This window comes from Pristiophorus japonicus, chromosome 2 (assembly GCF_044704955.1).
Source record: "Pristiophorus japonicus isolate sPriJap1 chromosome 2, sPriJap1.hap1, whole genome shotgun sequence".
Classification (NCBI taxonomy): Eukaryota; Metazoa; Chordata; class Chondrichthyes; family Pristiophoridae; genus Pristiophorus; species Pristiophorus japonicus.
In genome coordinates this window covers 72,394,839-72,422,207 of record NC_091978.1, presented here as the reverse complement: position 1 = coordinate 72,422,207, position 27,369 = coordinate 72,394,839, and the positions used below count along the sequence as shown (strand labels likewise).

The window sequence follows — 27,369 nt, the reverse complement described above, 5'->3', positions numbered from 1 at the left end:
TAAACATTGAAATCTTTATTTTCAACACTGCATTCTTGGACAGATTTCTATGCACCTTTGGAAGTGGCTTTGTGAGTTGCAGTGAATGGTGAGACATCCCTGCAATGCTGATTAGTGTGAAAGCAATGGCTTGGGGCATTGTGATGATGCTTTAATAATTAATAAATGATCTCATAGTAAAGGATCCTTTAGGGAAAGAGTGACCAGATCACGGTTAAATTTAAATTCAGTTGGAGGGCGAGAAAGTTGGATCTCAAACCAGTGTCATGGTCTTAAATAAAGGCGATTACAAAGGTATGAAGGCAGAATTGGCTAAAGTGGACTGGGAAAATAGTTTAAATATAAGATGGTTGATAAACAGTGGCAGACATTTAAGGCGATATTTCAACAACTCTCAACAAAAATATATTCCAGTGAGAAGGAAAGACTTTAAGAGAAGGGAGAACCATCCCTGGTTAACTAAGGAAGTAAAGGATGGTATCAAGTTGAAAAAAATGGCATACAAATTTACCCAAGATTAGTGGGAGGCCAGAGGATTGGGAAATATTTAAAAATCAACAAAGGACAACTAAAAAATTATAAGGAGAGGGAGGATAGATTATGAGAGTAAACTAGCAAGAAATATAAAAATGGATAGGAAGAGCTTCTAGAGGTACATAAAAAGGAAGAGAGTAGCTAAAGTAAATGTTGGTCCCTTAGAGGTTGAGACTGGGGAATTAATAATGAGGAACAGAGAAATGGCAGAGACTTTGACCAAATATTTTGTTTCGGTCTTCATGGTAGAAGACACTAAAAAATCCCAATAATAGATAATCAAGAGGCTATAGAGAGGGAGGAACTTAAAACAATCACTATCACTAAGGGAAAAAGTATCCAGTAAAATAATGGGACTAAAGGTGAACAAGTCCCCTGGACTGATGGCTTACATCCTAGAGTCTTAAAAGAAGTGACAGCAGAAATAATGGATGCCTTCATTGTAATCTACCAAAATACCCTGGATTCTGGAGAGATCCCAGCAGATTGGAAAACCACAAATGTAATGCTCCTATTTAAAAAAGGAGGAAGACAGAAAGCAGGAAACTATAGACTGGTTAGCCTAACATCTGTCGTTGGTAAAATGCTGGAATTCATTATTAAGGAAGTAGTAGCATAATACAGTCAAGCAGAGTCCGCATGTTTTATGAAAGGGAAATCATGTTTGACAAATTTGCTGGAGTTCTTTGAGGATGTAACGAGCAGGGTGGATAAGGGGGAACCAATGAATGTGGAGTATTTGGATTTCCAAAAGGCATTCGATAAAGTGCCACATAAAAGGTTTCTGCACAAGTTAAGAGCTCACGGGGTTGGGGCTAATATATTAGCATGGATAGCGGATTGGCTAACTAACAGAAAACAGAGAGTGGGGATAAATGGGTCATTTTCTGGTTGGCAAACGGTAACTAGTGGGGTTCCACAGAGATCAGTGCTGGTGCCTCAACTATTTACAATTTATATTAATGACTTGGATGATGGGACCGAGTGTAATGTAGCCAAGTTTGCTGATGATACAAAGATGGGTGGGAAAGAAAGTTGTGAGGAGGACACAAAAACATTGCAAAGAGATATAGACAGTCTAAGTGAGTGGGCAAACATTTGGCAGATGGAGCATAATGTGTGAGCTTATCCATTTTGGTAGGAAAAATAAAAAAGCTAATTATTATTTAAATGGAGAGAATTTACAAAATGTTGCAGTACAGAGTGATGTGGGGGTCCTTGTGCATGAAGGACAAAAAGTTATTATGCAGGTACAGCAAGTAATCAGGAAGGCAAATGAAATGTTGGTCTTTATTGCAAGGGGGATGGAGTATAAAAGCAGAGAAGTCCTGCTACAACTGTACAGGGTATTGGTGAGGCCACACCTAGCATACTTCATACAGTTTTGGTCTCCGTATTTAAGGCAGGATATACTTGCATTGGAGGCAGTTCAGAGAAGGTTCACTCGGTTGATTCCAGAGAGGAGGGGTTTGACTTATGAAGATAGGTTGAGCAGGTTGGGCCTATACTCTTTGGAGGTTAGAAGAATGAGAGATGATTTTATTGAAAAATATAAGATACTGAGGGGGCTTGACAAGATAGATGCAGAGAGGATGTTTCCATTTGTGGGGGAATCCAGAACTAGGGGGCATAGTTTAAGAATAAGGGGTCGCCCATTTAGAACTGAGGGTTGTAAATCTGTGGAATTCTCTGCCCCAGAAAGCTGTTGAGGCTGGGTCATTGAACATATTTAAGGTGGAGATATAGATTTTTGAGCGATAAGGGAGTGAAGGGTTATGGGGAGCGGGCAGGGAAGTGGAGCTGAGCCTAAGATCAGATCAGCCATGATTTTATTAAATGGCGGAGCAGGCTCGAGGGGTCAAATGGCCTACTCCTGCTCCAAATTCTTATGTTTCTGTGTTTATGTTGTTGGTGTGGGGTGGTGCCAACCTGGCGCATCATGTGGCAGCTCGGATGTACAGTGTCAAGTGAAGTAAATATGGCCATGGTGAAGCCATACCTGGCCTCCTGGGCAGCAATGTGGTTGAGTGCAGATGCCCTCTGTCCCGTGTAGCATCTGGTGATTGCAGAGAAGGATGATGTTGTTGTTTTTGCTGCTGGTGTGACTGGTGATGCTGGTGTTGGGGCTGATCGTGGTGGGATTCTGAGGACCAAGGTGAGAGAGATCCAAGGGCACTCATGCTGATGGATTAGATGGCAGGTGAAGCAGAGAAGACTGAAACAATCTGTCAATAATGGAAGAGGCAAATAGGTCAGACCAGATGGAGACCTGTGTAAAGACTTGCAGCATCCTGAATCTGTAGTTGAAATGCAGTTTAGAGAAGCTAGTGGTTAAGGGAACATGTCTCAATCAGCTGGGAGCTTTGACTTGACATTTGAAGCTGTCAATTCATCAGTGATTCAATGGCCACTGACTTCCCACCTCGGTTTCACAGACGACATCTAGGCACAGCGGGAAACTGGTGGGCGAGCTGTCAAATCCAAAAAGCTGGGAAGAGAACCACTGCTAAGTGGCTGTAAGCAAGCCACTGATGATTTTAATTGGCTCCCCCACTGCTACCTGTCGTGGTTCCCGACCCACTGCCAATTATTTTAAATTTAGCTGATGACTCACTGGCAAAATTCCGTCCTACGTTTTTGTAATTTACTAAGAAACTGACTACTGTACCCCAATATCACTAGAAAATGGTTTTGTATAGTTTTGTAGCATCTTTTACAGTTATTTAAAATTGGGTTACTCACAGGTGGTGGATTGACACTATGATTAAAAAAGCTTATTTTTTGTGATAAACATATTTTCAGCTGTATTAATTAAACTACACCAAGTTATCAAGTGCACCTCTCTTAAATCTGACGAGGAATATTTTTTCAAGCAAAATTTTAAAAAATAGTACTAAATCCTTGCCCAATTGCATTGGTTCATTGCAGATGTTATATTTGCCGATATGCAAATGAGCTTGAGCAGCAACTTGAGATTAAAAAAACATCGCAAAACTAGTGCAATCTTGGGTGCAATTTGCACCCAGATTGCTGATTGAGCCCAATGTAGAAACTCCAGACCTATGATTAAATAGGCATACTTATTCATTTGGGTATTGCAAGGTTATCAAATACACTATTATGCACTTGTGAATAACTACAGTGTGTGGAAATCGTAGAATATTACAGTAATATGATATATACCACAGGCTTGAAATTCGGCATCGCCTGCTTTGAGGCGGTGATGCTACCGAGGCGCTACCTTTAGCGCCGGGCGATGTCTACTGCCTCAAAGTGGGATATTCAGTTGCCCCAAGAGGAGAGTGGAGCAATAAGGGGAGGGTTGCACAATCCTCTTAGGGCGCTATAGGCCCATTGCGGGATGGTAGCGCGGGAGTGGTTCTCAAGTTGAGGCACTAGGGGATACCGGCATCCCAGCGCCGAAAGAGGAGGCGGGATCGACCACGTGAAACCTGCAAAAAAATGGAAGGGAGGCTACCAACAGCCTTCCATAGGCAAGAGAGCTAAGTAATTGTTCAAAATTTGACTCTCAATACTTACCTCTTCATTCCCTGCGATATCGCCCCGGGATCCTCTGTGCACCGTCTGCTTCCCCCTGTCGGTAATAGTGCCAGACGCTACGGCAGGTGAAAGCAGTCAATTTCGGAAACACGTCGCTAAGGAGGCATCTCACACTCTTGATGTCACCAAGTGGGTAGCGCTAGGGTACGCAGCGCTAAACAGCCGAATTTCTCCCCCACAAGTTTTGTGCTTGCGCCCATTCTCCACATATCTTAGCTTTTCCTCCGAGACAGACATTTGATAGCTTGCTCAAAGTAGTTTTGAAGGTTAAATTCAGCTTCAGCAGAGGATCAAATCGGGCAGTAGCAGATTGACCGCCCGTTATACACACCGCAGGCAAGAAGTCATGTGGCGACATGTTACTGAGGTCCAGCAGTTAAAACTGCTATGGCCTCATCCTGGTGCAAGGTGAGTGGACGATAAAGACAGCAACCCGCAGTGAGTTAAAATCCACTCCTCTGTGTCAATGCAGTGTTTTTTGTATGTATTTTTAACAAATACTCATGTCCTTCATGTCCCTGCAATTTTACTGTAATATTCATTTTCATATTTAGGGACTATCCTCACCTACCAAATGTTTTGTCATTTCCTCCATAACAAAGCCGACGTAACTAAAAGATGCTTTTTTTCAATTTTTGTTGAGTTATTCTCCTTCATAATTGTGCACAAGCTTTGATATTTATACTAATTATGTGCCTCAGTAACTGTTGGAGAAGTGCTAGAGGCACCTTGCTGCTATAACTCAATGCTGCTAATGAAATCGCAGTCTCAGAATCTGCATGTTGCAAAATTGTTCTGACAATTGTGTTAGCTGATCATAAATTACAAAGAAAACAAACATTTCTCCTGTTTTCTTTACAAAACAGAAGTATGAACCCTCATTGTGATGTTTTTGCACTCCATTGAACTTTGTAGAATGAGTTGGAGATTAGTTTTAAATGTAGCAAATAATCATTTACTTTTTTTATTATTAATTGAGACTGTGAATGTCATGATTACATTTTCATATCTAAATCATTTAACTTGATTTCTAGTTGCTTTTACTAATGAGACATTTTCAACATTATGGAGAATATGTTAACTTATAACGTAACCAACCAAAAATTAATCTATTATTTGAAAGGAATCATTGATGCAGAGTGTTAAATGAGCAGGCGATTTGAATAACTCAATTCTATAGACACAGAACCTTCAGTAAATTCATGAAACTAACACACAAATTCTCCACTAAAGTGGAAAGGAGGGGAATTAAGTGATGGAAAGAAACCAGAAAGAAATAAGAGAACATAAGAACATCAGAAATCATAAAACAAGAAAAGGCTGTTCAGGTCATAATCTGCTCATTCATGGACTTCATCCAACTCATTTAATCTTCTGAAAGTTTCTTTCCAGCTCAATGCAAATGTGAATCAAACTAAACTCCAGAATATCTATCCAACTGTATGCCCTATGTAATTTATTGGTGCTCAATTGCCATTCTTTGGAAAGCATTTCCTTGGTCGCCATGGCTCAGTCAGGAGCTATCATAGTTCACACAGCATTTAATCATATCTACCAGTTTATGAACACACAAAATTTACAGGCAGGAAAAGACCAGCTGGTCCATTCAGTCTGCACCACACCATGATGGCTGGAGCATCATGACTAGACACTTTCTACCTTCCCCCCCTCCAACTCTCCGCCCCCCCCCCCCCCCCCCCCCCACCCATCACCCCCACAAACCCGCATCCCCCGCAGCCTTGTAATCTCCTGGGAGAGGCAAAAAGTCAGAGAAAAATGCAAGACCAATAAAGGAAAAATACTCTGGAAAATTCCTCTTCGACCTCCTCAGGCAATTGAAACCAATCGAGGAGATCACATGGATCAAGTGTTATCTATAAAGACGCTTACCTTCTTTTTTATGCGATATCTGCCCCAGTCAGGAATCACTTCAGCTCCCTCTTGAAGGCACACAGAGAGTCAGCACCACCACATGAGTTGGCAATGTATTCCAGAGGCTCACTACTATCTGGAATAAGAAGAACCACGTAACATCCAGTTTATTCTTATGCTTAAATAGTTTAAACCCATGTCCCCCCGGTCCGCCCCAGTCTGTTAAACTGAATAATCTGTCCCTTTAATTATTTTATAGACCTCTATCATTTGTCCTTATAATGCTCAGCCCTGTTGCTTTTTAATTGAATTCTCAAAAATGTACATTTGTAGATATATTTTAGGAAACCATTGTACCTTTTGATTGCACAATACTTGCAGGAGGGTTCTTGATAGAGCTGAGCTTGCACCAGGAGCAATGCGGATCAAGAGGCTGAAGATTTTGTTTGATCAGTCTTTCTGATGGTTCGTTAGGCCTGGGGACCAAAGGAGGAGGGTGGAGGAGCCTCTCATGTCGGTTAAGATTTTTTCATTTCATGGGCAGTGGGTGGGCTGCTTGTGCTCAATGAAGCTACCCCGACTGCTTGGCATTTTTGTAGGTCCAAGTGAAGGTGAAACATCACGTTTTCTGATTGGGATTTGTCCCACTTGTGTTTCAGCCACATATTTGTTGTGGAATGGATTTCACCTTGTCATGGGGAGGAATGCAAATTTGTTCAGCTAGCAGCATCTAGCCGCTTGCTTACTGTGGGAGACCTTCACTCCCCGGTGAGTAGGCCCAGCAAACACTGCGCTCATTCCTCTGGAATTGCAAGAATTGTCCTGGTCCATGTGACTCCTCAGACTGCTGTTGATAAATTCATTTTTTTTTTAAGATGGAAATAAAACAATGGATTGAGGAAAGGTAATTATTGTTAATGTTATAGAAATTTGATCCATTTACACTAATGAAGTGGTTGCTAACTTTTGCCGAAGCTCCTAATATCACTGCCCGGAGTAAACAGGAGTAAATAATACATTTTAATATACTGACCCTGTGTTAATGCTGATTTTACTTCTAGGGCTTACTCTCAAACTCCCCAGACTTGACTTTTAGCAGAAAAAATGTGTATAACACATGTTCAGAGCTGGTATTAGAGTACTGGAAAGAATGGGAAGGTGTGTAAACTGACATGAAGCAGGCAAAGTCTACTGACATTCAACTTGTTATTATTGGGATATTTTGCATTTTAATTTTCCACACAATAAAGGCATTTAAATTGAGGTTTATAAAGTACTCCTAAGCATGCATATGTTTGCAGGTTATGATGTGTCAAATGACTCTAAAGTGAACACAGGAGCTGGCTGCTGCTTTTTAACTAGAACCAGAAACATGACTTAGAGGTTTTACATTCAATCATCTAATTGTGTTTTATGCAATATATGAGTTGCTTAGTCCTTAAATAAAAATATTCAAGAGTTCAACCTATTTTTTGAATGAGAAATACATAGCAATACTAAGGTACAGATCAGTACAAGGGCATATATAATAATTAACTAAAAGTTGCAATATCGGGTTACAAGGTGCAAAACTTATTTGATTGGCCTAGACGGTGTCAGCCATTAGTTAGACTTGCCCTTGCACATTAGGTTTTAGCATTTTTTTGAATGACAATTTGCTGAAATTACGAGCTGCTAACATCGCAGTGAGGAAAACCAGGCATTGGGACCTGAGTGACCAGGGTAAGCAACTGTATAGCTCCTTATCCAATCAGATTGAAGGATTGAGATATAGCACAAGGACTGAGAAGAAAGTGTAAATTAGAGTGTGAATTCAATGTCAATTCAGGTACGGGAAGACAAATAGAGGGAAAGAAAGATTTAATTAAGAGAGAGAAAAGAGACAGAAAGGAAAAGTAAACAAAAATTAAAATGTTCAAATTTGCCATTTTTAAAATCTCCAAACAACAATTAAAATCAGAAGGAATGAGACCCCACATTTGTAATAGTTATTTTTTGGTGCCAGAGAGCTTGATTAGCAGTATGTAACAATTATACATGAAATGACAAGACTTAACTTTCTGTGGCGAGTTTGGTTCATATCTACCACACAAATATAACAATTTCACACCATTCAATGCATTTCAGTGGTGCGGCAGACAGTAAAATGCCATTTACATGAAGCTAACGCTGGAGCGGCACAACTCGGACACCAACCTTTGGACACTGGCAATTACACATGCACGAGCTCCTCACCTCAAGTTGCTGTACTATATATGCATAAATAAAGGCTAATCCAATATCACCCAATATTACTATCACTAAAAGTTAAAATTGACCACTAAGGAAGTCATATGTGGAGGTCAATGGTGTAAAACAATGCACAATTTATATATGTCTCTTAAGACGAATGTTAAGATAACAATTGCCAAAAATGTACAGCCAAGGCTTGAGGGTTCAGACTGATCTAGCATCTGATCAGCTACTCCTTTCATGATAAAATAACTAGAGTTGAGTGTGATTATGTAGAAGTTGATGGGACACTCACCACCTTTGTGCGGTATCACAGTCTTGTATTGCTGATTAAATATAGGGATCTGACATATGGAAATAGCCAGCCAGAGTCAAGAAAGATCATAATTTATGGTTTGGTATTCCTATTGTGAAAATGACCTTCAAACAGAATTAATTATGAATGGCAAAGATATCAGCAAACCAATTGAATTTATTCTTTTTATTACAGGAATTTATTTCTTTACTTTCAACATGATGAAGCATGAAGATGTAGAAGAGACATCTGTCTACCTAATGCACAATGGAAATGCCATCATAAGCATGTATAGGTATGAAACCAAAATTCACAAATCTAGTGAATTTTAACATTTTAATTTTAAAATCAAAGTGTACTGATCTCCTAGGTAGTTTGCTGGCTGCTTCAGGTCTCCTAATTTCAGGATAGAGTCTCGCCTGGGCAAATATCAAAGTAAACCAGCCCACAAGAGAGTATAAAGTTAAGAAAGCAAAATAAATTTTTTTAGATGTCCAAACTCTTTGAAACACATGTCTCAGATCATTCCTGTGCCTTGATCTTTTGTTGTTAGCCCAGGCATTAAAAAGAAAACCCTTGTCACTTTATTTTGGCTTACTGATCATATCACATGCTATCAGGTAATCCGCCTTGACTTCGGCAGATGGTTGAATAACTGTTCTTTTAAATTGCGCGCAGTCTATAAACCTCCAGACTTATTAACCAATAAATGTTAAAATGAACAGAAGCAATGATACACTGTAGAAATTACAGTTATTACAGGATTGATGATCAGAAGATAGAAAGTATCTTGCTGTTTTTGCTGTATGAATAGCGACTCAATGAATCATTCATACTTTACTGAGCTGAAAGTATACTCTTTCGGCAACAGATGCACATGTTTCTAACATCTTTAACAGGTTTCATTGGCCCAGAAATTGCGGTTGGAGGCTTCCTGCGGGCGTTCGCCTCTGACAGAAATGCTTTTTATGAAAGTACCTGGTGGTCCCGAAGGAACGTATACCTACAGTCTGAGGCCTCCATTCCCAGTCCAGCACATGAGCTCACACATCCTTGGAACGTAAGCGCAACCTGGGATCACGTGGGCCTGGACCACCAATGTACATGGAGTATTCTCATTGATAATAATGGGAGCACCGTTTGTATGAGCTCCGATTACCATCAATGAGACTAGCCCCCAAAACACAGAAACACAACACAATAAATTAAAAAACACCTCATTTATTTAAAATTAATTGAAATCGAATTAAAGATGGCTGGATTTTTGGTTTATGGCAAAAATGGTAGTTTTACGGCAAAATTACTGTTTTTGCCAAACTACTGTTTTTAGGCCTAACTTTTGGCCTTTACGCATTGGTAAAGTTGGCGTTGCACGGCGATTCGTGGCGCAAACTGCAAGTTTCGGCAACTTTAGTCCGAGGCCAGTAGCACTGCGAGAGAGGCCTTGGGGTGGGGGACGGGGGGGAAACAAAAAAAAACCAAAAAAAAAAAAATTGCCAAAAAACATTCAAAAAACATTCACAAAACATTCACAAAACCCTTACCTAGTAAATCGCTGAAAAATAATTAAAAATAAAAACTTTAACTTACCTTTTTTGCAGGTCTTCATACTTACCACTGCTGGCAGGGCTGCATCAACAGGTTTGACCCTGTCGGTATTCTGGGCATGGTGGAGAGTGCGGAAAGTATGATGGTAACGCAATCGTTTCACGTCGGCGCACCTCTCCCCGGCGGTACTTGAAAGCGCCACCGCAAAGAGGTACCCGAGGATCCCGCCTACCGGGTATTCGCCACGGAGGGTCAAATTGCGGCGAAAACCCAGCCACAAACCTGGTGAAAATCCAACCCTTGAAGTGTTTTAGGAAAAAACTCATTTTGAATTTTTTAATATATGTTTTAATAGGGGTAAAAATAACCTTACCTTAATGGACAGGGTTGTTAGTTCAAAAATTAGTGCTAATATTTAATTTTTCTATCTTTTAAAACTCTTACGCTGGTAAAAGCAGGCTATAAGAGTTTGAAGGACATTTGCTGGGCAGGAGTTGGGCAAATAGCCCAAATATCTGCGCATGAATGCCCTTCGCCCGTGGATGTGTGCGATCTGTCAATAGACATTTTGACAGTTCGCAAATACCAGTTCTCGGCGCATGCATGTCGCGCGCCACGAACTGAAACTTGCTAGGACTCTTCGGGTGCGTGCGCACATCGTATGCACCGGAGAGGCTGCAATTTACAGTCCATTATCTACTCGCAGCCTGCTAACACAGTCTAGCAATGGAACTTTTACATTGTTGCCATACACGGACCTTCCGCTGACATTGGAGAATGTTTGTGTCCAGAATTGGAAGCATACATTCACAATTCCTGAACGGCCAATCATTACACATACATAATTGTTCCAATGTTGCCAAAAGTGTTCAGAATCCAGATCACATTTTAAACAGGGTGAATTTGTAACATCCACAGCCCAACCATGTTATAAATCTACTTCTACTAAATTCAGTCCTGCAATATAATTGAAGCATTAAAGTTCACATACGAGGAGGTCAAGGATCCAAAGATCTCAGCTGCTCCAGCAAATATAGTAAGGATGACACTCTCAGCATGCAGGTCTCTGCTGAGTCCCCAGAAGAAATATAAATAGTAATTCTAGCAAAATTACTGATAAATCATGAACAAAAATAACTGGAGAATGATTTATATTTACTTCACATTCCATAGAGACGATTGATGCTTTAAAATAATGCTCCTAATTAACCAGATCTGAAAATACCACAGCTATTGTCTTTTCATTATTTAGTTCCCGATATAAAATACATAATACAGCATTACAAGAGGAGCACTTAATTAAGAGAATATCTTCACCAAGGCTGTCAATAATCACAGAGAATTACTACCTTGAAATAACCTGCATATTAAGAAAGTTGCTTTTAATGTAGTATCCTAATTGCATTTATCCACCATTTAGAACACAATTGTATTCGTACAAAAACCCTGAACATATTATGTTCCTTTTCTTTCAATGGTGATCTAATGCAAATTTATTCTCAGTGTTCTCAATTTCAGATTTTGCTCAACTGATTTGCTGTCGATTTGAAGCTCAAAACCTTTTGAAAATGGTTTCATATTCCAAATGACATTAATGCTATTCCAGCTAGCTAGGCACATATGTGCCCTACTTCACTGATTTTGGATATTCATTTAATGAAACACTTCCAGTTATGGAACGAGTAATTACAAACCAATGCTTTTACAGTCAAGATTAAGAAAATACCAAATAAACAGAACATTCTCCCTTTAGAGGTGCTGTGGCATTATGGGAGGACGAAAAACACTCCTTTTTCACCCACTAACTTTTAATTCCCCACAGACCCTAAGTTTGTCTCAGACTTTAATATTATTCCCATAGTATAAATGCAAGCCTATCTTGAGAGGCTCTCCAGATTCCTTTTTTGCATGACCGGATTAAAAATACAGCTTGTTGTCCGATCCCTCTCTCACCTTTAGCACCCAACCACTCTCTCTTTCTCTATGTTGCAACTTGTTGTGTATCTCTCTCTTTTATTGATACTACTGTACTCAGTGCTCCTTTGAATAGGCATATTCCAGTTCAAAGTCAAACTATGCCAATTCAGTGGCTCCAGAGAGTACACAAGGGTCTGTCTCCTCTGGGCTGCAGGATCTTAGGAGAGGCAAGCATATTACATAGGATTACATAGGATATATGGCACAGAAACAGGCCATTCAGCCCAACCAGTCCATGCTGATGTTAATGCTCCTCTCGAGCCTCCTCCTGTCTTTTCTCATCTAAATCTATCAGCATAAACCACTATTCCCTTCTCCCTCATATGCTTGTCTAGCCTCCCGTTAAATGCATCTATACTATTCACTTCAATCACTCCCTGTGATAACGAGTTCCACATTCTCACCACTCTTCAACACAGTAATGTCAATTAAAACTTACTTTTCCATGGGAATTTTTTTTTATCTTTAGCATTCCCAGTTCTCTCCTTTCTCCCCTAACGCAATCTACAAGCTCATCTTATCCATGAAACTCACCCACCTCCTGCTCTGCTGACGTTATCCGCCCTAAACTGCTGACCACCCAACTTCTCTTCCGGGCTTCCATGCTAGCTGATAGCCATGGTATCACCGTGGCTCAGTTTGTAGCACTCCTGCCTTTGACTCAAAGGTTGTGGGTTGAAGTGCCACTCCAGAGACTTCAGCATGAAATCTAGACTGACACTCCAGTGCAGTAGTGAGGGAGTGCTGCATTGGCAGAGGAAGCATCCTTTGAATGCAATGTTAAACTGAGGCCCCTTCTGCCCTTTTATGTGAATGTAAGAGATCTCACACCACAACTTTCAAGAAGAGCAGGGGAGTTATCCCTGGTGTCCTGACCAAAAATCTATCCTTCAACCAGTAGCACTAAAGTAGATGACCTGGTCATTATCACATTGCTGTTTGTGGGAGCTTGCTGTGTGCAAATTGGCTGCCGTGTTTCCTACATTTCAACTGTGACTACACTTCAAAAATTTGCTGTAAAGCATTTTGGGACATCCTGAGATTGTGAAAGGTGCTATAATATATGGTATTTCTTTCTTATATTGTAAATGGTCCCCTCTCCTCAAAAGTCTGCCCTTGACCCTCTGTCCCAACAAACCACCTTTTCCTCTCCAAAGTCCTCGAATATGTTATCATATAATCAAAGTCACAAGTTACATACCTTGTGACTGTGGCCATGGTGCACAATCCCTCCTCATCCTTCTCAACCTGTCTGTAGCCTTTGACACGGAACATAGTCTCACAGTTTTGGGGGTATCTCATCCAAGCTAGTTCTCCCAATTGTGCCATCAGCCTCAACACATATGTATGCATTTTTAAATTAGTTAATGTTGAAAGAAAAAGTGGCTTGATCATAGTTATTTTAACTGTCTTGACATTTTAACAGACAGTATGGATGTTGAGGTCACCTCTTTAACAAAAACAACATATTTGATTTTTTTTTGTCATCTTTCAGTTCTGAATCCAAGGGCAAACATGATACAGCAGGAAACAGTGGCGTGCTTAAGCTTGAAACAGGAGATGAAGTGTGGCTGCGGATGGGGATCGGAGCACTGCATGGGGATCACCAAAGATACTGTACATTTTCTGGCTTCCTCCTTTTTGAGAGTAGCTAAGAACCTTGGTTGTTAATGTTGTTCCTTATTAACTTTAGATGCACCATACTGAGAATATAATTAAACATTCTGATCTAATTTAACATTTTATTATGTCATGGTTCATTCAGAGTGATGAGAGAAGCTTCATTAAAACATAAAGAGACCATGTCTTCCTTCAGTGCTTGGCTTTGCTCCAAGTAATTTTAATATTTTCTTTTGAACATTGCCCTCCTCCATCCTATCCTATGGCTACAGGTGCTAGATCTGTCTGGTCCATGCATAAATTTCACTTTGGTCAAGATGATAATTTGTGCATCCCAATTTAAAATTTTCCCTCGTGGAGCAATCATCTTTCTAAAGTACATGCACAGTCTAAAAGTACATGCACAGTTAAGATATGCTTGAAGGAGTTCTCATCTGTACACCATGGACTCCAGTACCAATAGCCCAGTCTGTGAGTTGCCCTGTTCTTACCAATGTTTCACAACATAAAAAGTCAGCAAAGCCTGGAAGAAATACAGCTGTTGCTTGACTGCCACATGCTCCCATTATCCACAGCTCATCGAAATGGGAAGTGAGTGCGCTGTAGCAAATTTGCATGTGGATGTTTTGGCTCCGAGCAACAAACAAGAAAATTATAATTTTGAGCATGGTCACAAGTTAGTTATGTCCGTATACATATCTATTTCTGTGCCGACCTTAAGGAGTGGAAAGTTGGGTCCTACAGTATTTAATCTTTAAAAACACATACCTGCATTAACAATGACATATTATTAATGCATGACATTAATAAAATGTACTTTATGTAGACATTTTAAGTAGGGTTAAATGTTTTGTTAATTCAGACATTTTATGGCAAGATTGTGTCGAGAGAGTTAATAATTTCAGGGGTAATTTTAAAAAAAACAATAGCATCATAATACAATTTAATTAATATGTGAAAAGTGCACATGCTGAAAACAGTTCCAAGGTTAACATCTTTTGTGATAGAGACTGTATAATGCCAGCAAATAAATTTATATACAAGATGCCGCTGATCCTTGATTCATTATGAGTTGTGTTACTGCCATGTTAGGTGATGTTGTGGTATTCTTTATTTTATTTTTGTTTAATTTTGATTCCTTACATCTTTGATACTTCGAATATGATCTGGTGACCCTTTACAGCCTGCCTTCCTTTAATCCCTTGGCTTTGTCAGACTTGCTGCTCCATATGAGTTTAGGTCTTCATTTATGGCCTACCAGCCTTGGGATCAGCTAGGATTTAGTGTTTCTCCCATTTTTCTTTTGCCCTTCAGCAAAAGAAGGGTGCTTGGAGGCTTCATTATTCCAGTATTCATGCAACATGTAAAAAAGCCCATTTAAAAATGAACGACTGGTCCTATATTTTTCCAGTTCCTGTGAGGAGGTGCCGAGCAATCCACTTGACAACTGCCCATAATAATTGAAACAAAGAACTCACCGGGGCCAGGTTTTTACAGAGGAGGTCAGAGGCATTTTGAGGTCCAGACCTCATTTAAATAGAGCTGTGAGCTGTGATTTCCAAAGGAGTGTCCCAAATCTCAGAAAGAACATGGCATAGGACCCCACTTTGCCTATTAAAAAGGGCCTATTCTTTATTTTTAATACTCTTATGAATGACTCAATGAGGTCTAGTATTGTACTTCAGCTGTTGTGATCTTAGTCCCATTTATTGTAACTCCAGAGTGAGGCACAAGCATGGTGGGCAGCCTTTGAAAGTGGGCCCTGCACACCTATGCAGGTGACTCGCAGGTCTCCCACTGCAGTGCCCTCTGGTGGCACACCTTATGTGACTATACAGTTAGTATACATGGTCTATATACATGACATCACTACCTCCCAAGTATTTAATGCACTTTGACTCGTACATTGACGGTGACCTGGGCTTTGCTCTTCCTAGTTGACTATTGGACGGTCGCTTCTAGCTTGGGTGGGTTGGTAGTGAGATTTGTTGCCAGTGGAGGTCCCAGTGGTTTCTGGTTGTGAGTCCATGACTACTCCATTCTCCCCCCACACAGAGATCAGGCTAATGGCCCGTTACATGCAAGTTGCATTCAAGTTCATCACATGGGTTTTACATTTACATCTTGGTACATTTGTTGGGTGGATTACAGTTGCGTTTCTTTTTGTGTGGTACATTTACATGATCAGTACAGGTATATCAGTACAGGTACACAAGGACAGTCTAGTTCCAGCACGGCCGGATGAGATACGGGTCGTCTGGTGGCGGTGCAGCGCCCCATGCTAGTGGGTCTATGGGTGAGGTGAGCTAATTTTGCTCGAGTTGCTGGAGCTCAGGGCTCTTGCCGTTACTCCTAGTGTTGGACAGGCCCAAAGACAGCTGATGTGTCTGTGACCTCCCTGTCCTTTTCGTTTGCACAGTGTCGCTGCTGTTCCCTGGGAAGAGGTCTGAGCAAGTGAGCGTTTCGTCTAAGCGACGGTGGGGCTGCCTGGACTTGTCTAGCAGTTCGCAGGGGACTGCTGACTCGCTCTCCATGAGGGCACTCAGTTTTGAGCATTCTCTAGTCTGTGATCCTGGCTGGTCCAGGTCCCGTTAGGAGGGGCTGTTGTGGGTGAACCTTCACTCTTGGGCATTGCCGTGGTGGCAAGTGGGTTTGTGGGCTGCGCCTTTTCCACCCGGGTGGTGGGCGACGGTAGCCGACTGCGAGCATAGGCGCAGTTTACTGTTTCTGGCCCGTGGCGGTTCATGCCATCGGGTGCCTACAATGTTAAACCGATCTGAGGCAGGGTATCGCTACCGGTGCCTCTGCTCTCCGGGGATCATTTACTCTGCGGCCTGTCTACTTCTGTCAGCTGTGGGGACACTTTATGATACATCGTTCTGGTCCTGGGGACGCAGGCTACAGCATTGGACCTGTATACAACCGTTAGGTGTTCACCCGCTACATTGGCTGATTGCAATTTGTACCCGACATCGTTCAACAACATTTTGCTCGTTACAGCTGGACTTTTACATTGAACTGCTTGAAATTGGTAACCATTCAAAAATGGTGCTTTGCTGGCCTGCTTTAAAATGGCCTTACTACTTTTACCCCAATCATCTTCCTTGCGTGGAACCACATGTCGTTGCTCCATTAGCGCTGCACCTCGTGGTTTGGACGCCTTCTTTTCCTTGTCCATGATGTCGACTGCCGCAATCTTCTTTTCCAGGGATTCTGCCACTGAAGCTGGGAAGACACCCTCAGATCCAATCTTCCTCCCCAGGAGTCCTGCCACTGAAACCAGGAAGGTGCGTTTAGGTCGTCTCTGGATCATCGCCACGCAATCGTGATGAGCATTCTGTGCCTCAGGGGCTGCACGGAGTTGCTCTCCGATACCTGGTCCAAACAAAGGTGGGGACTTGCTCTGCCTCTGAGCACAGGGGATGTCCATCGCTGGAGGGATGAAGTCTTCCCAGTTCTAATGAATCTTTCCCATCCATCTTCTTCCAAGTAGCGTTGGTCCATCACCGGAAACAATCCACAATGGTAAATTATGCACTGCGCCATCATGGGATACGCTTACATCCGCACCATCAACAACTGATATCAGTTCATTGGTGTAAGTGCGCAGCTTTGCCTGAACCGGGACCAGCTTGGGTCATTCAGCTTGATCGTTCCATAGCCTCTCAAAGGCTTCCTGACTCATTACTGACTGACTCGCCCCCGTGTCCACTTCCATGAAGGCTGGAATGCCATTTATCTCAACTTCCATTATCACTGGAGGACAATCTGTGGTGCAGGTATATACTCCATACACTTCGTCCTGGGACTTAGCTGCCTCCCTAGCCATCTCCTCGTAATCCACGCTGGATTCACAGCCATCTGCTGACTCCTCTTCCAACTGGTGAGTCACAGCTCTTTTGCACGTTCACTGAGGTGCCCCTTTGTGCTGCAGCCTTTGCACACATAGTCCCTGAACCGACACTGATGAGCCCTGTGATTACCTCCGCAACACCAGCATGGTGCTACTCGACTTATGTTTGCACCCCTCGGCGGACGCTGAGTTAAAGGACCCAGGGGCCTGTACGCTCTGCCCTGAGCAGATTCATGTTCAACAGTTCTGGTATGATAGGCACCATTCTATTTACAGTACTTGCCGGGTTTGAGTCATCATCTGCTTGGAGCTGCAGCTTGAGGTCATGAACGCCTGGCTGATGCTGATGACCTTCTGCAGAATGACAGTGGTTTCGGCAGACAGTAGCTTGTGAAGAAGGGCTTCATGACCGATGCCAATTATGAAGACGTCTCACAACGCATCAGCGAGGGATGCGCTGAATTCACACGGTCCTGCCAGCCTCCTGAGGTCGGCAGCATACTTCGCGATTTCCTGGCCCTCGGGGCGGCGGTGTGTATAAAATCGATGCCTGGCCGCGAGGATGCTCTCCTTCGGTTTGAGTTGGTCCCGAATTAGCACTTTCAGCTCCTCGTATGACTTGGTCGTTGTTTTCTCTGGTGCCAGCAAGTCCCTGACGAGGCTGTAGACCGTAGACAACTGGTCAACAGGATAGATCTGCACTTATCTGCCAGTGTGGCCGGATCATCGCCTACCAGGTTGTTTGCTACGAAAAATTGGTCAAGCCGCTCTGTAAAGGCTTCCCAATCTTCACCCTCTGAGAACTTTTCTAATGCACCAACGTTAGTCATTTTTGCGTGAAAGTTCGTAATCTCATCGCCAGTTGTTATGTCTTTAATACTCTTATGAATGACTCCACGAGGTCAAGTATTGTATTTGAGGTGTTGTGACCTTAGTCCCATTTATTGTAAATTCAGAGTGAGGCACAAGCATGGTGGGCAGCCTTTTATACTGGGCCCTGCACACCTATGCAGGTGACCCTCAGACCTCCCACTGCAGTGCCCTCTGGTGGCACACCTTATGTGACTATACAGTTAGTATACATGGTCTACATACAGAACACTTACCACCTGAAAGAGGCAAGGGCTTCTGTCACCCAGCGGTTAGCCCATGTAAAAGTGGCAGCCAGCCCATGTAAAAGTGGCAGCCAGCCAATTGTCAGCGTTAACAGGGCGGTAAGTCTACCGACCCTATTTTGAGGTCGTTACGATGCCATTAACGCTGATTTCAGCAAACTCACGATCATTTAATGTTATCGGGACTGAAATAACCCCTATCTATAAAGCCTCTAAAAGCAGCGGCCACAGGTTGGTGCGGAATGGCTGCCGAGTCGTGGCGGACTGGCCGACGTTCGCAGCATTGCCCTGACGGATTTTTCTGGCAGTGAGGATAACTGCCCCACTCCCCCACTTCTGCCCCACTCCTCCAGATGCGTCGTTAACGATGTCATCAGATCGCGCACCACCTCGGACCCGCCCCGGAAGCTAAATTCAGCTCAAATCGTCTTTCGACCGCCTGTCAGTGACAACGACAAGTTTTTTGGTTCGGTACACACGGCTTGCTCAAGACTGCCAGTGGCATTTAAAGGTATGTTGCATCTAGCAGCATTCTTGTCGGGGAGATTTTTTCGGACCTTTGAAACCATTGCGAGTAGTCTTGTTGACAGTGGGATTGAGTTATAGTGGCCCAGCCTCTTCATACTCTACAACAGAGAGCCGTGATTGAGGAGGCTGGGCTTACGGAGAAGAACTAAATGGGGTCAGTGCTGGCAGTGGAATGCCTCCTGCACATTGTGTGCAGCAGGGAGGCACTCAGGAGACAGTGGCGCCAGCACCAACAGCTGGAGAGGCAGTGGGCAAGGGTCGCAGCACACATGGCTCAGGAAGATGCAGAAGGCCATAGAGATGATGACAGACCTGAACCTAGAGAGGTGCACCAGGAAGGACTTCAAGAAGGGCCTGCCGTCAGGAGGAGGGTCAGGTACGCACAACACAGCAGATGAGATGGACAGGAGGCAGCATGCACAGGAGCCAGTTGCTTGCCAGCAGCAGGCTGCAGAGGGTGAGGACCAACAAGAGCAGGAGGGAGAAGATAATGAGGCAGCTGTCAGAGGAAGATGCCTACATAGATGTGGTGGCAGAAGGCCCAATCGTCAAAGGGTCTACAGACAGCAGTTCTCCGACATGGACCTGACCAGTGTCTCAGGAGACTGCGATTCCGGATGGACCTCGTGACGGAGCTGTGCAATCTCCTGCATCCAGACCTCCAGCCTCAAACAAGGTTGAGGACAGCTCTGACCATTGCATCAAAGGTCAGCATTGCACTCAATTTCCAAGCAACTGGATCTTTTCAAACTGCAACAGCAGACATCTCAAACATCTCCCAGTTTACCGCGCATAGCTCCATCTGTCAGGTGACAGATGCTCTGTATAAGAGGAGGAGGGACTGCATATCCTTCTCTATGAGCAGGGAGAAGGATTTGGAGTGGCAGACTGGATTCGTGTGGATTGCGGGCGCCACAGAACAAACCAGAGATCTTCCGCAACAGCAAGGGCTGATGTGCGACAACATCATGGCAGTTGATGACCGGTATCCTGTCAGCAGCCACAATGTGGTAGACCAGTGTGCCAAGCGTCTTTGCTGGGCCAAACCAAGATTGCACCTGGCTCCTTGGAGACAAGGGCTACCCATTCTGCACTTGACTGCTGACTCCCCTTCGCCATCCCAGGACTGTTGCATAGCAATCTTACAATGACTCTCATTCAGCCACCAGGTGCATCATGGAGCAAACCATCAGTATCCTTAAACAGAGATTCTATTGCCTGGATCGCTTAGGAGGAGTACTGCAGTACTCGCCTGAACAGGTGTCCCTATTTGTGGTCGTCTGCTGCATGCTTCACAACCTGGCAATCATGAAGCCACAATCATTGGAGGATGAAGCAGCAGTACCATGTGGAGGAGGAGGAGGAGGCGCAGGAAGAGGAGCAGGATGCGGGTCAGCGGCCACGCAAGGGAACAAACATCTGAGTGCTGCTTTGGAGAGGATGGCCGTTGGCCTGGAAGCTCAGAATGCTCTCATGCAATTTCAGAAACAGGCCACTGCTGTCATCTCTAGTGGCATCGAACTGTGTCTGCTCTCATGCAGCCTCGTCTGGATGCCAAATGAGATCTGACTACTGTCCTTGCCACTCAATGCTCTCATGCACTCTCAGAAACAGGCCAAGGAGCGTATTACGGCTGTCGTCTCTGGTGGCATCGGGTAGCATGATGGCGTCGGCATCCAGATCCTGCAAGGGAAGTCCTAAACCGTCTCGTTGCTGCTCATTTCCGCTGAGTTTATGCGCACTTTAGCCTTCATCTGTGCATCTCCATGGGCAAACCAGTGAGCCCTTTCACACAGAATTCCCCACAGTGAAATGAGAGACCTGGACAGATATAAGAACATAAGAATTAGGAACAGGAGTAGGCCATCTAGCCCCTCGAGCCTGCTCCGCCATTCAACAAGATCATGGCTGATCTGGCCGTGGACTCAGCTCCACTTACCCGCCCTCTCCCCGTAACCCTTAATTCCCTTATTGGTTAAAAATCTATCTATCTGTGACTTGAATACATTCAACGAGCTAGCCTCAACTGCTTCCTTGGGCAGAGAATTCCACAGATTCACAACCCTCAACTCGGTTTTAAATTGGCTCCCCTGTATTTTGAGGCTGTGCCCCCTAGTTCTAGTCTCCCCGACCAGTGGAAACAACCTCTCTGCCTCTATCTTGTCCACCCCTTTCATTATTTTAAATGTTTCTATAAGATCACCCCTCATCCTTCTGAACTCCAACGAGTAAAGACCCAGTCTACTCAATCTATCATCATAAGGTAACCCCCTCATCTCCGGAATCAGCCTCGTGAATCGTCTCGGTACCCCCTCTAAAGCTAGTATATCCTTCCTTAAGTAAGGTGACCAAAACTGCACGCAGTACTCCAGGTGCGGCCTAACCAATATCCTGTACAGTTGCAGAAGGCCCTCCCTGCTTTTGTACTCCATCCCTCTCGCAATGAAGGCCAACATTCCATTCGCCTTCCTGATTACCTGCTGCACCTGCAAACTAACCTTTTGGGATTCATGCATAAGGACCCCCAGGTCCCTCTGCACCGCAGCATGTTGTAATTCCTCCCCATTCAAATAATATTCCCTTTTACTGTTTTTTTTCCCCCAAGGTGGATGACCTCACACTTTCTGACATTGTATTCCATCTACCAAACCTTAGCCCATTTGCTTAACCTATCTAAATCTCTTTGCAGCCTTTCAGTGTCCGCTACACAACCCGCTTTCCCACTAATCTTTGTGTCATCTGCAAATTTTGTTACACTACACTCTGTCCCCTCTTCCAGGTCATCTATGTATATTGTAAACAGTTGTGGTCCTAGCACTGATCCCTGTGGCACACCACTAACCACCAATTTCCAACCCGAAAATGTCCCATTTATCCCGACTCTCTGCTTTCTGTTAGCCAGCCAATTCTCGATCCATGCTAATACATTTCCTCTGACTCCGCATACCCTTATCTTCTGCAGTAACCTTTTGTGTGGCACCTTATGGAATGCCTTTTGAAAATCTAAATACACCACATCCATTGGTACATCTCTATCTACTATGCTCGTTATATCCTCAAAGATTTCCAGTAAATTAGTTAAACATGATTTCCCCTTCATGAATCCATGTTGCGCCTGCTTGATTGCACTATTCCTATCTAGACGTCCCGCTATTTCTTCCTTAATGATAGTTTCAAGCATTTTCCCCACTACAGATGTTAAACTAACCGGCCTATAGTTACTTGCCTTTTGTCTGCTCCCTTTTTTAAACAGAGGCGTTACTTTAGCTGTTTTCCAATCTGCTGGTACCTCCCCAGAGTCCAGAGACTTTTAGTACATCATAACGAATGCATCTGCTATAACTTCTGCCATCTCTTTTAATACCCTGGGATGCATTTGATCAGGACCAGGGGACTTGTCTACCTTGAGTCCCATTAGCCTGTCCAGCACTACCCCTCTAGTGATAGTGATTGTCTCAATGTCCTCCCTTCCCACATTCCTGTGACCAGCAATTTTTGGCATGGTTTTTGTGTCTTCCACTGTGAAGACCGAAGCAAAATAATTGTTTAAGGTCTCAGCCATTTCCACATTTCCCATTATTAAATCCCCCTTCTCATCTTCTAAGGGACCAACATTTACTTTAGTCACTCTTTTCCGTTTTATATATCTGTAAAACCTAAAATAAAGATTTATTAGACCAGAAGTAATGGATCCACAAAACATACACAATATCAATTCTCATCCTTGTGCATTTCCTTATAACCCCTCTTACACATACCTATTCTGGAATGATGCCGCAGTGTCTCCCCTGTGGCTGCATCATGACTCTGGGAAGGCTGCTGTTTTTCAGGTGTGGACGCTAAGGACACCTTTGACCAGCTCTGGCCCTGGACAGGCAACTGCAGACTGGTTTGCATCCTCCTCGGTGCCTTCAGTCAGAATTGATTGGGGTGATTCCATGATTGGCAGCAATGGCAGTGTGGTATATTCTTTACGACATCACAAACACACAGACTACAAGATGGCTCTTAACACAGGAACTTGTCAGTTGACCAGCAATGGCTGCATTACCACAGTAGTCCACTAGGTGGAGCAGTAGCCCATTAGATGGAGCTATATATTACACTTCTCCCTCCTTAATGAAGAAGTAATTATAACAAACAATCATTATACAGAAATTGCATGGCTATACATAACAAAAGATATGGACTTATTTTGCCATATATACAAATCAAATTTAACTACAGGTTATCTGTTTCGAAGAGGATACCTTCGCTCTCGAACAGAACCTTCCAAACATGGTGTTGAACTTAGATTCATTCTAGACTGATCCTGAAGAGAGTTTTCCTCCAAGGAATGCCCTTGATCTACATTTGAACTCTCTACAACTTCAGACTGTTTGTCTGCCTGACTCGGACTCGAACATAAATTTGGACTTTCTCTTGGACTTGTTTCTAGTACATTTGATGTAGGATTTGCTACTGGTACTCTACTTGTAATAAGTCTATCTGACGAGTCAGAAATAATCGAATCATTCCAACTTTCAACTCCTTCCACATCTGTAGGTAAAATATGATCAATGTGAACAAACCTAACCTGTCCATGATCAAACATCTTGACCAAATATGTGTGAGGATATATATCTTCACTACTCTTGCTGGTAACCACTTTAATCATTTATGATGATGGTTCTTCACTCTCACCTTCTGATTTAAATTTTACTTTACTCTCTCTATCATGATTCTCTTTCTGTCTTGTTTCTCTTCTATTGACTGTTTGGCTTTAACAACGAGAACCTAATTTGTGGCTGCCATTTGAGAAACAACTCTGCTGGTGTTCTACCAGTTGTTGTTTGAGGAGTATTATGATACGTAATTAGAAAATTAGCCAATTTGTGGTCCAACGACAACTGCTATTTCTTTGGATTTGGATCTAACATTTGCTTGATGAGGGCACATTTTACAATTTGTACTGTGCGCTCTGCTGCATCATTTGAAGAAGGATGGTACGGTGGAACCTTGGTATGTTTCACGCCATTTCTGCTGTAAACTGTGAAAAGTCTTCTGAACAAAATTGTGGCCCATTATTAGACACAATCTCCTCTGGGAGACCATAAGAAGAAAATAATCTTCGCAAATTGTTTAGTGTTTTATTGTTGTTATTTTCTGCATTGGAAACACCTCTACCCACTTCAAATGGCTATCAATCATAATGAACAATTGCTATCCTTCTATCTCAGCAAAATCGATGTGTCACCTTTGCCACAATTTAGGAGTCTATTTCCATGGCTGTAATGGTATTGATGGTGGTTTCTTGCTTACCAATTGACATGTTGTACACTGACTAATGATGTACTCTATATCATTATCTAGATCTGGCCACCATAAGTAACTGCATACAAAATTCTTGGTCAAGCGCATTCCTAGGTGCTGGTCATGAAGGTCTCCTAATAATTTGGACCTGAATTTATCTGTAATAACTATTCTTGCACCTCACATGATACAATCTTTATCCACGGACAATTCATTCTTACGAATGAAGAATAGATGAATATCTTTCGCTGATACCCGGTTTGACCAGCCATTTGTTACGTAATCACACAATTTTGACATAACTGGGTCACGTTTGGTTGCTCTACCAATCTCTTCAACTGTGACTGGTAGTTCATCAATGTATGAAAAATAGAGCACTTCTTCCCTATCGGGTGTAACTTGTGTTGGGGATGGCAACCTAGACATAGAATCAGCATTACTATGATCAGCTGATCGTCTGTACTCAATGTTATACATATGTGCTGACAAAATTAAAGCCCATCTCTGCATTCTGGCTGCAGCTAACTGGGGACTTTGAATGATTGATGTCAGGGGGTTATGGTCCGTAACGGTGGTAAACTTACGACCATACAAGTATTTGTGGAACTTCTTGACCCCAAGAAAAAATGCCAAAGCTTCCCTTTCGATTTGCACATAATTACATCACTGGCACTGAGAGTGCATGAGTAAAAGCAATTGGTCGTTCCTTCCCATTACATAGTACATGAGAGATCACTGCCCCAACTCCATATGGAGAGGCATCACATGCTGACTTGATCTCCTTAGATACGTCATAGTGAACTAACATGGTTTCTCTACCAACTAGCTTTTACTTTACTTGAATGCTGCACCGCATTCTTCTGACCACTTCCACTGGATCTGTTTTTCCAACAGTTCATTAAGTGGATGTAAAACTGTAGCCACGTTTGTTAGGAACTATCCATAACAGTTCAAAAGACCCCAAAATGTTCAATGACATTCTTGGGAGTGGGTACATTTCTAATTGCAGCCAGCTTTGCTTGGTTGGATGTTAAACATCTTTGCCTACTCTGTGCCCGAAGTACGCCACTGAGTTTTGAAATAACTCACACTTGTGAGCAATCACTCATACACTGTGCTTCCCTTGCGTTTGAGCACTTCATTCAATATGTTATTATGGATGTGCCTGTTTGATGCTGAATGAGCATGTCATCTAAATAACATACTAACCCTTCAATGCCTTGCAAAATCTCGTTCATCACCCTTTGAAATATGGTGGGGGTGGAAGACACTCCAAATGGTAGCCTATTAAATTGATATAGGCCTAGATGAGTATTTATAGTTAAGCATGACTTGGACTGCTCATCAAGTTTAAGTTGTAATTAGGCATTTGTGAGATCTAACTTTGAGAATATCTGACCACCTGTCAGTGTTGTGAACAAATCTTCTACATTTGGCAATGTATTGGGTAGATTACCCTCTAGAACCTGGATTTTGGTTAATTTATAATCACCACACAACCTTATCTTACAATCTGACTTAGGTACAACAACAATGGGTGTAGCCCAGTTACATAGATCCATCTTAGAGATAATGTTAACATAGAAACATAGAAAATAGGTGCAGGAGTAGGCCATTCAGCGCTTCTAGCCTGCACCGCCATTCAATGAGTTCATGGCTGAACATGCAACTTCAGTACCCCCTTCCTGCTTTCTCGCCATACCCCTTGATCCCCCGAGTAGTAAGGACTTCATCTAACTCCCTTTTGAATATATTTAGTGAATTGGCCTCAACTACTTTCTGTGGTAGAGAATTCCACAGGTTCACCACTCTCTGGGTGAAGAAGTCTCTCCTCATCTCGGTCCTAAATGGCTTACCCCTTATCCTTAGACTGTGACCTCTGGTTCTGGACTTCCCCAACATTGGGAACATTCTTCCTGCATCTAACCTGTCTAACCCCGTCAGAATTTTAAACGTTTCTATGAGGTCCCCTCTCATTCTTCTGAACTCCAGTGAATACAAGCCCAGTTGATCCAGTCTTTCTTGATAGGTCAGTCCCACCATCCTGGGAATCAGTCTGGTGAATCTTCGCTGCACTACTTCAATAGCAAGAATGTCCTTCCTCAAGTTAGGAGACCAAAACTGTACACAATACTCCAGGTGTGGCCTCACCAAGGCCTTGTACAACTGTAGCAACACCTCCCTGCCCCTGTACTGGGGGTCCTTGTGCATGAAACACAAAAAGTTAGTATTCAGGTACAGCAAGTAATCAGGAAGGCAAATGGAATGTTGGCCTTTATTACAAGGGGAATAGAATAGAGAGTATAAAAGCAGAGAAGTCCTGCTACAACTGTACAATAATTGGTGAGGCCACTGGAGTACTGCGTACGGTGTTGGTCTTTGTACTTAAGGAAGGCTATACTTGTATTGGAGGCTGTTCACAGAAGGTTCATTCGGTTGATTCTGGAGATGAGGGGGTTGACTTATGAGGATAGGTTGAGTAGGTTGGGCCTATAAACATTGGAGTTCAGAAGAATGAGAGGTGATCCTATTGAAACTTATAAGATAATGAGGGGGCTTGACAAGGTGGATGCAGAGAGGATATTTCCACTCATAGGGGAAACTAAAACTAGGAGACATAGTTTCAGAATAAGGGGCTGCCCATTTAAAACTGAGATGAGGAGAAATTTCTTCTCAGAGGGTTGTACATCTATGAAATTCTCTGCCCCAGAGAGCTGTGGAGGCTGGGCCATTGAACATATTTAAGGCAGAGAGAGAGACAGATTTTTGAGTGATAAGGGAGTAAAGTGTTATGGGGAGTGGGCAGGGAAGTGGAGCTGAGTTCATGATCAGATCAGCCATGACCTTATTGAATGGCGGAGCAGGCTTGAGGGGCCAAATGGCCCACTCCTGCTCCTATTTCTTATGTTCTTAACACCTTCGGATACTTCTTGATCACATTA

The 27,369-nt window shown here is 42.9% G+C and overlaps 1 protein-coding gene across 2 annotated transcripts in view; it reads left to right on the top strand.

The window, feature by feature from the left end:
• Window positions 1-14,684, top strand: part of LOC139230519 (complement C1q tumor necrosis factor-related protein 3-like) — a 56,980-nt gene extending 42,296 nt beyond the window's left edge. For both annotated transcript variants that reach the window (XM_070862358.1, XM_070862350.1), the window contains exons 5-6: window positions 8,690-8,789; window positions 13,515-14,684. In XM_070862358.1, the coding sequence (XP_070718459.1) occupies window positions 8,690-8,789; window positions 13,515-13,674 (260 nt within the window). In that variant the 3' untranslated portion in view covers window positions 13,675-14,684. The remainder of the gene's footprint in view (window positions 1-8,689; window positions 8,790-13,514) is intronic.
• Window positions 14,685-27,369: the final 12,685 nt, after the last annotated feature.